Source organism: Hyla sarda, chromosome 1, assembly GCF_029499605.1.
Source record: "Hyla sarda isolate aHylSar1 chromosome 1, aHylSar1.hap1, whole genome shotgun sequence".
NCBI classification, from domain to species: Eukaryota; Metazoa; Chordata; class Amphibia; order Anura; family Hylidae; genus Hyla; species Hyla sarda.
In genome coordinates this window covers 396,645,600-396,658,241 of record NC_079189.1, presented here as the reverse complement: position 1 = coordinate 396,658,241, position 12,642 = coordinate 396,645,600, and the positions used below count along the sequence as shown (strand labels likewise).

At 46.3% G+C, this 12,642-nt stretch overlaps 1 protein-coding gene, 1 long non-coding RNA gene and 1 other non-coding gene across 5 annotated transcripts in view; 1 reads left to right on the top strand and 2 right to left on the bottom strand.

Moving 5' to 3' along the window:
• LOC130276905 (uncharacterized) overlaps window positions 1-4,645 on the bottom strand; it is a 71,612-nt gene extending 66,967 nt beyond the window's left edge. For both annotated transcript variants that reach the window (XR_008845289.1, XR_008845291.1), the window contains exon 1: window positions 4,501-4,645. This is a non-coding gene — a long non-coding RNA (uncharacterized LOC130276905). The remainder of the gene's footprint in view (window positions 1-4,500) is intronic.
• On the bottom strand, window positions 4,480-4,552 carry TRNAR-ACG (transfer RNA arginine (anticodon ACG)). The gene has a single exon. It is a non-coding gene; the product is annotated as a tRNA-Arg (tRNA).
• A 125-nt stretch (window positions 4,646-4,770) lies between the features above and the next one.
• Window positions 4,771-12,642, top strand: part of PRMT5 (protein arginine methyltransferase 5) — a 39,703-nt gene continuing 31,831 nt past the window's right edge. Inside the window, exons 1-2 of one of the 2 annotated variants that reach the window (XM_056526819.1) lie at window positions 4,771-4,995; window positions 10,031-10,149. In XM_056526819.1, the coding sequence (XP_056382794.1) occupies window positions 4,895-4,995; window positions 10,031-10,149 (220 nt within the window). In that variant the 5' untranslated portion in view covers window positions 4,771-4,894. The remainder of the gene's footprint in view (window positions 4,996-10,030; window positions 10,150-12,642) is intronic. The other variant, XM_056526810.1, reaches the window with a different exon arrangement.

Below are 12,642 nucleotides of genomic sequence, written 5' to 3'. Positions count from 1 at the left end.
CCCAATGTGTGGATGTGAAGTGCTCTGCTGGCGCACTACAATGCTCAGAAGAGGAGGAGCGCCATTGAGCTTTTGGAGACAGAATTTGGTTGGAATGGAAGTCGGGGGCCATGTGCGTTTACAAAGCCCCCCGTGGTGCCAGAACAGTGGAACCCCCCACATGTGACCCCATTTTGGAAACTACACCCCTCACAGAATTTAATAAGGGGTGCAGTGAGTATTTACACCCCACTGGCCTTTGACAGATCTTTGGAACAGTGGGCTGTGCAAATGAAAAATTTAATTTTTCATTTTCACGGACCACTGTTCCAAAAATCTGTCAGACACCTGTGGGGTGTAAATGCTCACTGTATCCCTTATTACATTACATGAGGGGTGTCGTTTCCAAAATGGGGTCACATGTGGGGGGCGGGGGTCCATTGTTGTGGCTCTATGGGGGCTTTATAAACACACGTGGCCTTCAATTCCGGACAAATTTTCTCTTCAAAATCCCAATGGTGCTCATTCTCTTCTGAGCATTGTAGTGCACCAACAGAGCACTTTACATCCACATATGGGGCATTTATATACTAAGAAGAAATGGGGTACAAATTTTGGGGGGCTTTTTTCCTATTTTTCCTTGTGAAAATGAAAAATGTTGGGTAACACCAGCATTTTAGTGAAATTTTGTTTTGTTTTTTCATTTTCCCATCCAACTTTAATGAAAATTTGTCAAACACCTGTGGGGTATTAAGGCTCAATATACCCCTTGTTACGGGTGTAGTTTCCAAAATGGGGTCACATGTGGGTATTTTTTTTTCCGCGTTTATGCCAGAACCGCTGTAAAATCAGCCACCCCTGTGCAAATCACCAATTTAGGCCTCAAATGTACATGGTGCGCTCTCACGCCTGAGCCTTGTTGTGCACCCGCAGAGCATTTTATGTCCACATCTGGGGTATTTTCGTACTCAGGAGAAATTGCGTTACAAATTTTGGGGTCTTTTTTCCTTTTACTGCTTGTGAAAATAAAAAGTATGGGACAACACCAGCATGTCAGTGTAAATTTTTTTACACTAACAGGCTGGTGTAGCCCCCAACTTTTCCTTTTCATAAGGGGTAAAAGGAGAAAAAGCCCCCCAAAATTTGTAGTGTAACTTCTCCCGAGTACAGAAATACCCCTTATGTGACCCTAAACTGTTTCCTTGAAATACGACAGGGCTCCGAAGTGAGAGAGTATAAACATGTAAAAGAATAAAAGGGCTCAATCACACTACGGCATCTCCGCCCAGAGAAATTGTCATCTCCATCCACGGCAAAGCATTTCTCATCCGATTTCACCATAACATGAACATGATCAATCTTTTGGCAAGATAAAAAATTCCGTAGTGTGAATGGTACAGCATTGAAAACAGCTGGAAGCGGCAGCAACTGTATTTTTCCATCAGAATTCCAGAGCGGAAAATACGTACTGTGAATAAGTGTTAACTCCTTAAAGGGGTTGTGCGCTGCCCTGCAGTTCGGAGCTCCGCTCCCAGCGTCCGGAAGTTCATTACTCCGAACGCTGTGTGCAGGCTTCCGTGTTCGCAGCCCGGCCCCTCACGACATCTCGCCCACCCCCTCGTGACGTCTCGCCCGCCCCCTCACGACGTCTCGCCCGCCCCCTCAACGAAAGTCTATGAGAAGGGGGCGCGACCGCTGTCACGCCCCCTTCCCATAGACTTTGGTAGAGGGGGCAGGCGTGACGTCACGAGGGGGCGGGCGAGACGTCATGAAGGGGCCGGGAGGGACGTCACGCCTGGCTGCCGTGAACACGTTAGCCCGCACACAGCGTTCGGAGTAATGAACTTCCGGACGCTGGGAGCGGAGCTCCGAACTGCAGGGCAGCGCACAACCCCTTTAAGGACATAGGGCGTACCTGTATGCCCTACACCCGGTTCCGGTGTTTAAAACGGGGTCACAGCTATGGCTTTGCAGGGATCAGCATAGGAGATCAGTGTGTGCAGTGCTATAGGTCCCTATGGGAGCTATAACACTGCAAAAAAAAGTTAACAAAGGTCATTTAACCCCTTCCCTAATAAAAGTTTGAATCACCCCCCTTTTCCCATAAAAAAAAAAACTGTGTAAATAAAAATAAACATATATGGTATCGCCGCGCGCGAAAATGTCCAAACTATAAAAATCTATTGTTAATTAAATTGCACGGTCAATGGTGTGCGCGCAAAAAAGTTCCAAAGTCCAAAATAGTGTATTTTTGGTCAAAAAAATGGTACCGATAAAAATTTCAGAACACGGCGCAAATATGAGCCCTCATACCACCCCATACGCGGAAAAATAAAAAAGTTATAGGGGTTAGAAGATGAGAATTTTTAACATATAAATTTTCCTGCATGTAGTTATTATTTTTTTCCGATGTCCGACAATATCCAACCTATATAAGTAGGGTATCATTTTAACCATATGGACCTACAGAATAAAGATAAGGTGTCATTTTTACCGAAAAATGCACTGCGTAGAAACGGAAGCCCCCAAACTTTACAAAATGACATTTTTTCTTCAGTTTTGTCGCACAATTAACTTTTTTTTCCGTTTCACCGTGGATTTTTGGGTAAAATGACTAATGTCAATGCAAAGTAGAATTGGTGGCGCAAAAAATAAGCCATAATATGGAATTTTATGTGCAAAATTGAAAGGGTTATGATTTTGATGAGGAAAAAATGAAAATGCAAAAATGGAAAAACCCTGCGTCCTTAAAGGGGTACTCCACTGGAAAACATTTTTTCTTCAATCAACTGGTGCCAGAAAGTTAAACAGATTTGTAAATTACTTCTATTAAAAAACCTTAATCCTTCCAGTAGTTATCAGCTGCTGTATGATCCACAAGAAGTTATTTTCTTTTTGAATTTCCTTTCTGCCTGACCACACTGCTCTCTACTGACACCTCTGTCCATTGTAGGAACTGTCCAGAGTAGAAGCAAATCTCCATAGAAAACCGCTCCTGCTCTGGACAGTTCCTAAAATGGACAGAGGTGTCAGCAGAGAGCACTGTGGTCAGGCAGAAAGGAAATTAAAAAAAGAGATCAACTTCCTGTGGATCATATGGCAGCTGATAACTACTGGAAGGATTAAGATTTTTTAATAGAAGTAATTTACAAATCTGTTTAACTTTCTGGCACCAGTTGATTTAAAAAAACCAAAATGTTTTCCAGTGGAGTACCCCTTTAAGGGGTTAAAGGGGTTCTGTAGTGAAATATAACTTATCCCCCTATCCAAAGGATAGGGGGATAAGGTATAGATCGAGGGGGTTCGACTGCTGGGACCTCCCCCCCCCCCTCCCCCACGACCTCCTGAACGGGGCCCGGCAGTAGTGATGAGCGGCATATGCATATTCGAATTTGCGATATTTCGTGAATATATGGACGAATATTCATCCTATATTCGCGAAATTCGCATATTCAACATATTCGTGGTTATTTTCGCTTTGCGTGAATGCGCTTGCAGATAACTATCTACCTATCTATATTATCTATATATCCATCTATCTATCTCTTAATTCTTGGTCTATACAGAAGTGATAATGGGTCTATGACATTTTTCATTTTGAATATTGTCATGTCATATTCGCGAATATGGTCACTATCTATCTACCTATCTAATTTTAGTGACGATATCCGTGATTATGAGGATATTCGCAGATATTGGCATATTCTCATATTCGCGAATATTCGCTCTCCAGTCTAATATAGCAAATAGTATAGGATCCTTCTTTAGACCACAAGCTGGAAGCAGGGAGGGATGAGATCACTGTAATGTTTTCTGTGGGGAAAAAAAAAATTACAAATATTTGTAATTACGAATATATAGCGCTATATTCGCCATATTCGCAAAAATCCCGTCACGGCCCCTCCATGCATCCCATAGAGATACATGGAGGGGTGTGTCGCCGCAGCTTCCTGCGGTGGTCAGAACTGCCGCTTCTAGCAGACTGCCGGGGCCCCGTTCAAGATATCGAGGGGAGGTCCCAGTTGGGGGGATAAGTTATAGATCGCAGGGGGTCCGAGCACTGGGGCCCCCCCGGGATCTCCTGGACGGGGCCGCGGCAGTCTGCCGGAAATGAAGTTTCGTCCCCAGCAGAAAGCTGCGGCAGACACTCCCCCTCCATGTATCTCTATGGGATTCATGGAGGGGGCGTGTTGGAATGCCCCCTTTCCTGTATATTGCTGCGGCCCCGTACCAAAGATCGCGGGGGGCCCCAGCGCTCGGCCCCCCGCGATCTATAACTTATCCCCTATCCTTCGGATAGGGGATAAGTTATTTTGCACTATAGATGTCCTTTAAGTGTAATTCCAGCAATATTTTACACAAATGATACAGAACATGAAAAACAAGCACATGTGCCATTAAAAGTTTGGATATATACACATATAGGACATAGCATGAAAGATAATGATAAGGTTGACAAAAACGCCTAATAAACTGCAGTTATAAATAAAAATGTCATTCCGAGCCAGCCAGGAGTCGAACCTAGAATCTTCTGATCCGTAGTCAGACGCGTTATCCATTGCGCCACTGGCCCACTGACTTCTAGCATTGGTCGATTCACACCTATTGAAAGCAGTCCTTCTGAGCACTGATTGGTTTGCTTGACTGTTGCCATGGTTGTGTAAGGGCGTGCTTCCATGCGAAGGCAAAGCCGGTTTTTTTCCAGGACACGCCCCTTTTGTGTCTATCTTTGCTCTGATAGGCTGCTCATTCTTGTGGAACTCCGTGACCGCTGAACGCACGAGTCCAGTGTAAGATGGAGGGGATTGGCTCGTTACTCACCGCCCATTCTCTGTTCCTATTGGCTGACGATGACAGTTGTCACAACGGAGGGGCGTGACTTGCCCAGCGCGCGTGGAGTGAGTCTGTGTCCAAGATGGCGTCAGCGGGCAGCGGGGGAGGCCGGGTGTCTAGCGGTCGGGATCTCAACTGTATCCCTGAGGTGGCGGAGACCCTGGGGGCTGTGGCTAAACAGGGGTGAGGTTCGGAGCTATGTGGTGGCCATTGATAGTGCAATGTATTGGGGACATGTGCGGTCACATGCTTTTTTTATCCTGTAACATGTTCTAATGTGGTGTGCAGACACATGGACGGCACTAGTGTAACGGGGGCTCTTCTCAAACTGGCAGCCATGTGGGGGGAGGGTATGGATCACCTAGGGATATAAACATTCTGTATACAGCTATAGAATATTCCAGAACTCCATTATATGTAATGTTTAGGACAGTGTTTCCCAACTAGGGTGCCCCCAGCTGTTGCAAAACTACAACTCCCAGCATGCCCGGACAGCCGAAGGCTGTCCGGGCATGCTGGGAGTTGTAGTTTTGCAACAGCTGGGGGCACCCTAGTTAGGAAACACGTGTCTTATTACTTTTAAAGGGAACCTCTCACCAGATTTTACCTTGTATAACGGTTGGCAGCACGTTATATAGGGTAAAATTAGGCTTCTTGCCATGTCTGGACGTCCTCCTGCCTTACTCCATAGTGTAGAAAACTAGTTGTAAAAATGCCCCGCGCCATGTGGTAATGGGGGCTCAAGTAGTCATTATGGCATCCTGTAGTAGCCACAGCGCCCGGCCCACGGTGCTGCTCTTCACTGAAGCTGCTTCTGCGCAAGATTTCGGTGAAGAGTGGTGACTGACGTTGGCCGTGCCCAGGCTGCCAGTCTTGTTGGATTGGTTACAGCCCAGAGCGCCGTGGCTACTTCAGAATGCCGCATGGCCCAATGGCTACTTGGGCCTCGTGCCCATATGGCATCAAACACTTTTACAGCTAGTTTTCTACATTATGGAGGATGAGCAGGGAGACATGGCGAGAGAGCATATTTTACCCTATATAACGGTAGGCGCTTCTAGCCATTCTCCAGAAGATTCTTCACAGGATGGACTTCATTAGAGATGAGCGAACTTACAGTAAATTCCATTCGTCACAAACTTCTCGGCTCGGCAGTTGATGACTTTTCCTGCATAAATTAGTTCAGCTTTCCGGTGCTCCGGTGGGCTGGAAAAGGTGGATACAGTCCTAGAAGACTCTTTCCTAGGAATGTATCCACCTTTTCCAGTCCACCGGAGCACCGGAAAGCTGAACTAATTTATGCAGGAAAAGTCATCAACCGCCGAGCCGAGAAGTTCGTGACGAATCGAATTTACTGTAAGTTCGCTCATCTCTAGACTTCATCTTCCCTGGTGCTGTGGATCTAAGTGGGTTACAATTGTCCATATAAATTCATATGGAGAAAACAATGTTCATCAAACCTTCCGCCCCTCATCATCTGGCACAATCTGGTGGTATTTGTAGCCTGTTCACGTGTTAATGGGGTACTCCGTGTGAAACATTTTATCTCCTCTCCAAAGGATAAGGGGATAAGATGTTAGATTGGTGGGGACACCCGCGGTCTCCATGCCGACAGCGGCGGCGTCCAGAACATGGAAGCTTGCAGCTTCTGCGTTCGTGACGCCACGCTCCCTCCATTTATATCTATGGCTGGTACATAGCCATCATGCTTCCTTCCTTAGACGTGAATGGAGATGGGCCACATTGCCAGTCATCGGGCACGGTGTGGCGTTTGCTCTGTGCCACGAATGACTGGTGCCGTGCTGGAGATCACGGACCCCCTCGATCTAACATCTTATCCTCTATCCTTTGGATAGGGCATAAGTTGTTCCCAGCAGAGTACCCCTTTAAGATCCTCATTATAATTTTTGGCTGCTGCGCAGTAAGGGGGGGGGGGGGAATTATTAGGCCAGTATTTCCCAACCAGGGTGCCTCCAGCTGTTGCAAAACTACAACTCCCAGCATGCCCAGACAGCCTTCGGCTGTCTGGGCATGCTGGGAGTTGTAGTTTTGCAACAGCTGGAGACACCCTGGTTGGAAAACACTATACAAGGCTAGGAGCCATTGAAGCTTCTATAGGGCCCCACAATTCAGTGGGGTTAGTTAGTGAGGACTTTGAAAGGGTGTGTGGAAAATGTAATACAGTACAGCCCTTTTCTAAGTTTTAGGTTTTGTTCACACAAGGGTATTTGCTTTCGAACTCGCAGGGTGTTTCCCGCTACAAGTTTGGAAGCGGGGGCGAACTGTCTGCGGCAGATTTTCGGCAGTGAATTTCCACTGTGGTAAATCCGCCACAGACCCTTTTGACTTAAAGGGGGTCCGTGGGAGATTTTCCACGGTGGAGATTCCGCTGCCGAAAATTTGCCCGCCCCCTTTCAAACTCTCATCGGGAAACACTGCAAGTTTAAAAGTAAATCCGCTTGTGTGAACGAACCCTCAATCATGGAGAACCCAGGGTTTGCATTTTTCCTGTACAGGGGCATCGCACTTTTTTCGTAAGACGTTCCTTTGCTGTGACACCACTGTGTGCACCCTCCCCGTGTATTCAGTTTAGTGAAATAATCACAGGCTTTGCTTATTCTGAAGGTCTCAGATTGTGGTCATATCAGAATCTGAACCCATTGCAAGTTTGGCTTTGGGGCCCTATGTCTACTGTTTATAGCCCTGTCACCCAGTGTAAGTGTTTATCTCCTGCTCTCCCATAGAGATGCATGGCGGACGCCACTCCATTACTGGGGAGAGTGGGGCGCCCAGTGGTCGGACACTCTGCAGTTAGACACTTATCCCCTATCCAAAGCACCACAGTACTCTTTCAAAGGTGGTATCTAGAGATGAGCGAACTTACAGTAAATACGATTCGTCACGAACTTCTCGGCTCGGAAGTTGATTACTTTTTCTGCATGAATTAGTTCAGCTTTCAGGTGCTCCGGTAGGCTGGAAAAGGTGGATACATTCCTAGGAAAGAGTCTCCTAGGACTGTATCCACCTTTTCCAGCCCACGGGAGCACCTGACGGCTGAACTCATTTATGCAGGATAAGTCATCAACTGCCGAGCCGAGAAGTTTGTGACGAATCGAATTTACTGTAAGTTCGCTCATCTCTAGTGGTATCCCATGATTAAAACTTATCGCCCATCCAACTGTATGTGGTATCTTTAGTACTCCCATAGTAAGTAACCAGAGCAGTGGCCGAGCATGCATAAATGCATCCATCTATCCCAGTGTTTCCCAACCAGGGTGCCTCCAGCTCTGGAAAAACTACAACTCCCAGCATGCCCGAATAACCAAAGGCTGTCCGGGCATGCTGGGAGCTGTAGTTTTGCCACAGCTGGAGGCACCCTGGTTGGGAAACACTGATCTATCCATTTATTTGGTGGTCAAGGGACCTCTGTTTTTGTGATTAGTAGTGACCCTAAGCTGTTAGACCCCCATTGATTATTTGTCCCCTATCCTGCTAATAGCTTAAAGCTTTTAATCTTGGGGATAACACCTTTTAAGAAAGATCTTTCTTTTACAGTCTGATTATTAAAAGGCAGTGGGTTGTGTGCTTCACTCCTTGGCTCGGCACGTGGTCTGACTCCGTAGACTTATAATGGAGCCCATCTCCTGTAATGAAATGGATTGCACACAGTCAGGGAGTGAAGAGCGCTGCCATGCACTTCTCTCTGCATTGAAACCCTGACAGATGAAAACTTTTGACATGTCTGTGTAAGATATCAAGTTTTCCGCCCCTCAATGCAAGTCTATGGGAGGGGGCGTGACAGCCGTCATGCCCCCTCCCATAGGCTTGCATTGAGGGGGCGGAGCGTGATGTCACACGGGGGCGGTGCCGTGACATCACAATGCTCCAGCCCAGTGATCGTCAGTAATCAGACCCGGGGCGAACACACTCCGGGGACTGATTATAAGGGGGTGCGGCGTGCAAGATCACAGGGTCCCCAGCCGTGGAACCCCCGCGATCAGACATCTTATCCCCTATCCTTTGGATAGGGGATAAGATGTCTAAGCGCCGGAGTACCCCTTTAACCCTATATAACGGTTAGGTCCCTTTCACACTACAGGGATCATCCTGCTTTTTTACTGCTGTTATTTTACAGCAACAGATGGAAAAAACCCAGATGCAATAACTGGTAATAACGGATGATAACTGATGACAATTATCCATTATTTTTAATGTTTTTTTTTTCCTAAAAAGCGTGATGTTGTTCATCCATTATCATCATTTACCAGTTACATCGTTTTTTTACCCTTTTTGTAAAGCTGTACGGAGCATGCTTAGTACAATAAACGGATGTTAAAAAAAACCTGACAATAACTGATAATGGATGTTATTTTGAGCATCCAGTTCCCTTAAAATGTAACATTAAAGTCTAACGTCCCGTTTTTTTTCACCTTTTATATTTTTTTATTTTTTTATTTTTTTGCCGGACCAAAAATTAGTGCATGCACCGTCTTTTGTGCCTGCAAAAATAACTGACATTAGTAAAAACGGACATGGCTGATGCAAAAGCATGTTAAAGGAGTACTCTAGTGCAGAGTATTCCTGCTCCGTCCTGCCTGGGCTGCAAAATAAATGAAAATGTACCATCTCTCACCTTCCTGGGTTCCCGCGGAGCGCCACTACAGCTAATCGGTCCTCCGGTGCATCTCCTTCATACTTCCGGGTGTAACGAAGCGTCACATGGCGCTCAGCCCATTATGGGCCGAGGCAGAACATCGCGGCGGCCGGCGATAGGCTAAGCGCCATGTAACGCTTCGTTACACCCGGAAGTATGAAGAGGATGGACCGGAGGACCGATCAGCTGTAGTGGCGCTCAGCGGGAACCCAGGGAGGTGAGTGATGGTTCATTTTCATTTATTTTGCAGCCCGGGCAGGACGGAGCAGCAGTACTCTGCACTAGAGTACTCCTTTAAAAAAAAAAAAAACACTGACATGAATTTTTTGACGACTGTTTTCAGGACTTTTTGGCAGGAGTAATAACAGAGGTTTTTCACAGGATGATACCTGTAGTGTGAAAGGGGCCGTAACGTGTTATACATCTAAAAGCCTTTGGCTGTCTGTCCTTGCTGGAAGTTGTAGTGTTGCAACAGCTAGAGGCTCCCTGGTTGGGAAACACTGCCTTGAAGTGTGGTCCATGATATTTGATATGTCGTCTTTTGCTTTCCATGTCTTTTCTTAGCTTTGACTTCCTGTGCATGCCAATATTCCATCCACGCTTTAAGAGAGAGTTCCATCAGGAGCCCGCTAAGTCTCGACCTGGACCACAGACTCGCTCAGATTTACTCCTTTCCGGACGAGGTAGGTCATTGACTGCCCTCACTATTTCTTTTACTTTATGACTACTTGAAGAGATGGAGTATACTTTACCGTCTTTACAGTATTAGGCAGATATCAATTCATATAGTTTTAACCCATTAAGGACATAGCGTTTTTCCGATGTTGCCCTTTCTTTTTTTTTTCCTCCTTACTTTAAAAAATCATAACCCTTTCAATTTTCCACCCAAAAATCCATGATTGATAATTTTTTGCACCACCAATTCTACTTTGCAGTGACTTTAGTCATTTTACCCAAAGGCCATTTTGTAAGTTTTGGGGGCTTCCGTTTCTAGGCAATGCATATTTCAGTAAAAATGACACCTTATCATTATTCTGTAGGTCCATAGGGTTAAAATGATACCCTACTTATATAGGTTTGATTTTTTTTCGTACTTCTGGAAAAAATCATAACTACCGTATATACTCGAGTATAAGCCGAGTTTTTCAGCACGATTTTTCGTGCTGAAAACACCCCCCTCGGCTTATACTCGAGTGAACTCTCCACCCACAGTGGTCTTCAACCTGCGGACCTCCAGAGGTTTCAAAACTACAACTCCCAGCAAGCCCGGGCAGCCATCGGCTGTCCGGGCTTGCTGGGAGTTGTAGTTTTGAAACCTCCGGAGGTCCGCAGGTTGAAGACCACTGAGGGCGGATGATAAGAGGATGATGAAGGGGGGGTGTGGGATGATGACAAGAGGATGATGAAGGGGGGGGGGGGGTGGGGATGATGAAGGGGGGGGGGGGGTGGGGATGATGAAGGGGGGGGGTGGGAATGATGAAGGGGGGTGGGGATGATGACAAGGGGATGATGAAGGGGGGGGGGTGGGATGATGACAAGGGGATGATGAAGGGGGGTGGGGATGATGACAAGGGGATGATGAAGGGGGGATGTGTGGGATGATGACAAGGGGATGATGAAGGGGGGATGTGTGGGATGATGACAAGGGGATGATGACAGGTGATGATGATGAGGGTCTGGATGATGACAGGCGGTGATGATGATGAGGATGTTAATGACGGGTCTGGATGATGACAGGGGGGGGGATGATGTATTTCCCACCCTAGGCTTATACTCGAGTCAATAACTTTTCCTGGGATTTTGGGTTGAAATTAGGGGTCTCTGCTTATACTCGGGTCGGCTTATACTCGAGTATATACGGTACATGCAGGAAAATGTATATGTTTAAAAATGTCATCTTCTGACCCCTATAACTTTTTTCCTTATATGAGGCAGTATGTTTTTGCGCCGTGGTCTGAAGTTTTTATCGGTACCATTTTGGTTTTGACTGGATTTTTTTGGTTGCTTTTTATTAATTTTTTTTTATGGTATAAATTGACCAAAAATACGCTATTTTGGACTTTGGAATTTTTTTACATGTACGCCATTGACTGTGCGGTTTAAGTAACAATATATTTTTATAGTTCGGACATTTACACACACAGCGATACCACATATGTTTATATTTTTATTTACATAGTTATTTTTTATTTTTTTTTTATGGAAAAAGGGCGGTGATTCTGACTTTTATTAGGGAAGGGGTTAAATCACATTTATTAACACTTAATTCCCATAGGGGGCTATAACATTGCACACACTGATTTCCTACACTGATCACTGCCAGGCAATAGCATGGCAATGATCAGTGTTATCGCCGCTCGACTGCTCCTGCTTGGACCTCAGGCACGGAGCAGTCATTCGGCAATCGGCAGCGAGGAGGCAGGTAGGGATCCTCCTGCTGTCCTGGAAGCTGGTCGGCACACCGTGATTTCACTGCGGTGGTCCCGAACAGCACTACTGAGCTAACCCGCAGTTTTTACTCTCACTTTAGATGCGGCGATCAACTTTGATCGCCACGTCTGAAAGTTTAATACCGGGCATCACCGCAATCGGTGATATCCGGTATTAGCCACGGGTCCCGGCCGTTCATGGCCGCTGGGTCCGACATGACACAGGGTCAGCGCGTGACCCCACGTTATATCGCGGGAGCCCGCGCAGGACATATGCATACGTCCTCTAGCGGGAAGGTGTTAAGCTTCAGAATAATAACTGGGTTAAACAAATTCCACAAGCAAGACGGGCACCAGGAACAGATGTACAGTAGTGCTGGATAATGGTGGCCTTGCATATTAAATACCTGTCAGTTGAGCGCTACTTTGGCTGACGGTTATCTCTGGCTCAGCCAAGTGTGCATGTTCATTTCAGTAGATGAAGGGCAATAAGCCGATGCCAGGTATTTCTAGCTGCAGCTTACTGCCTGTGGGCGCAGAGGATTGGACATGTTGGGCTCCATGTTCTTCAGTAAGAAGAACTGCATTACCAGGTAACTCTGCCACTGACTGGCACTTTGCTTGGTAAATAGTGAAGAAGCTGCAGGACTTGTATTCGCTCCAATGCTCCTTACTTGTCAGACCCGCACCGATAGGTTATTATTACCAATAGTCCAAGAAGTTACCTGCCATTTTTTGGACTGTAAA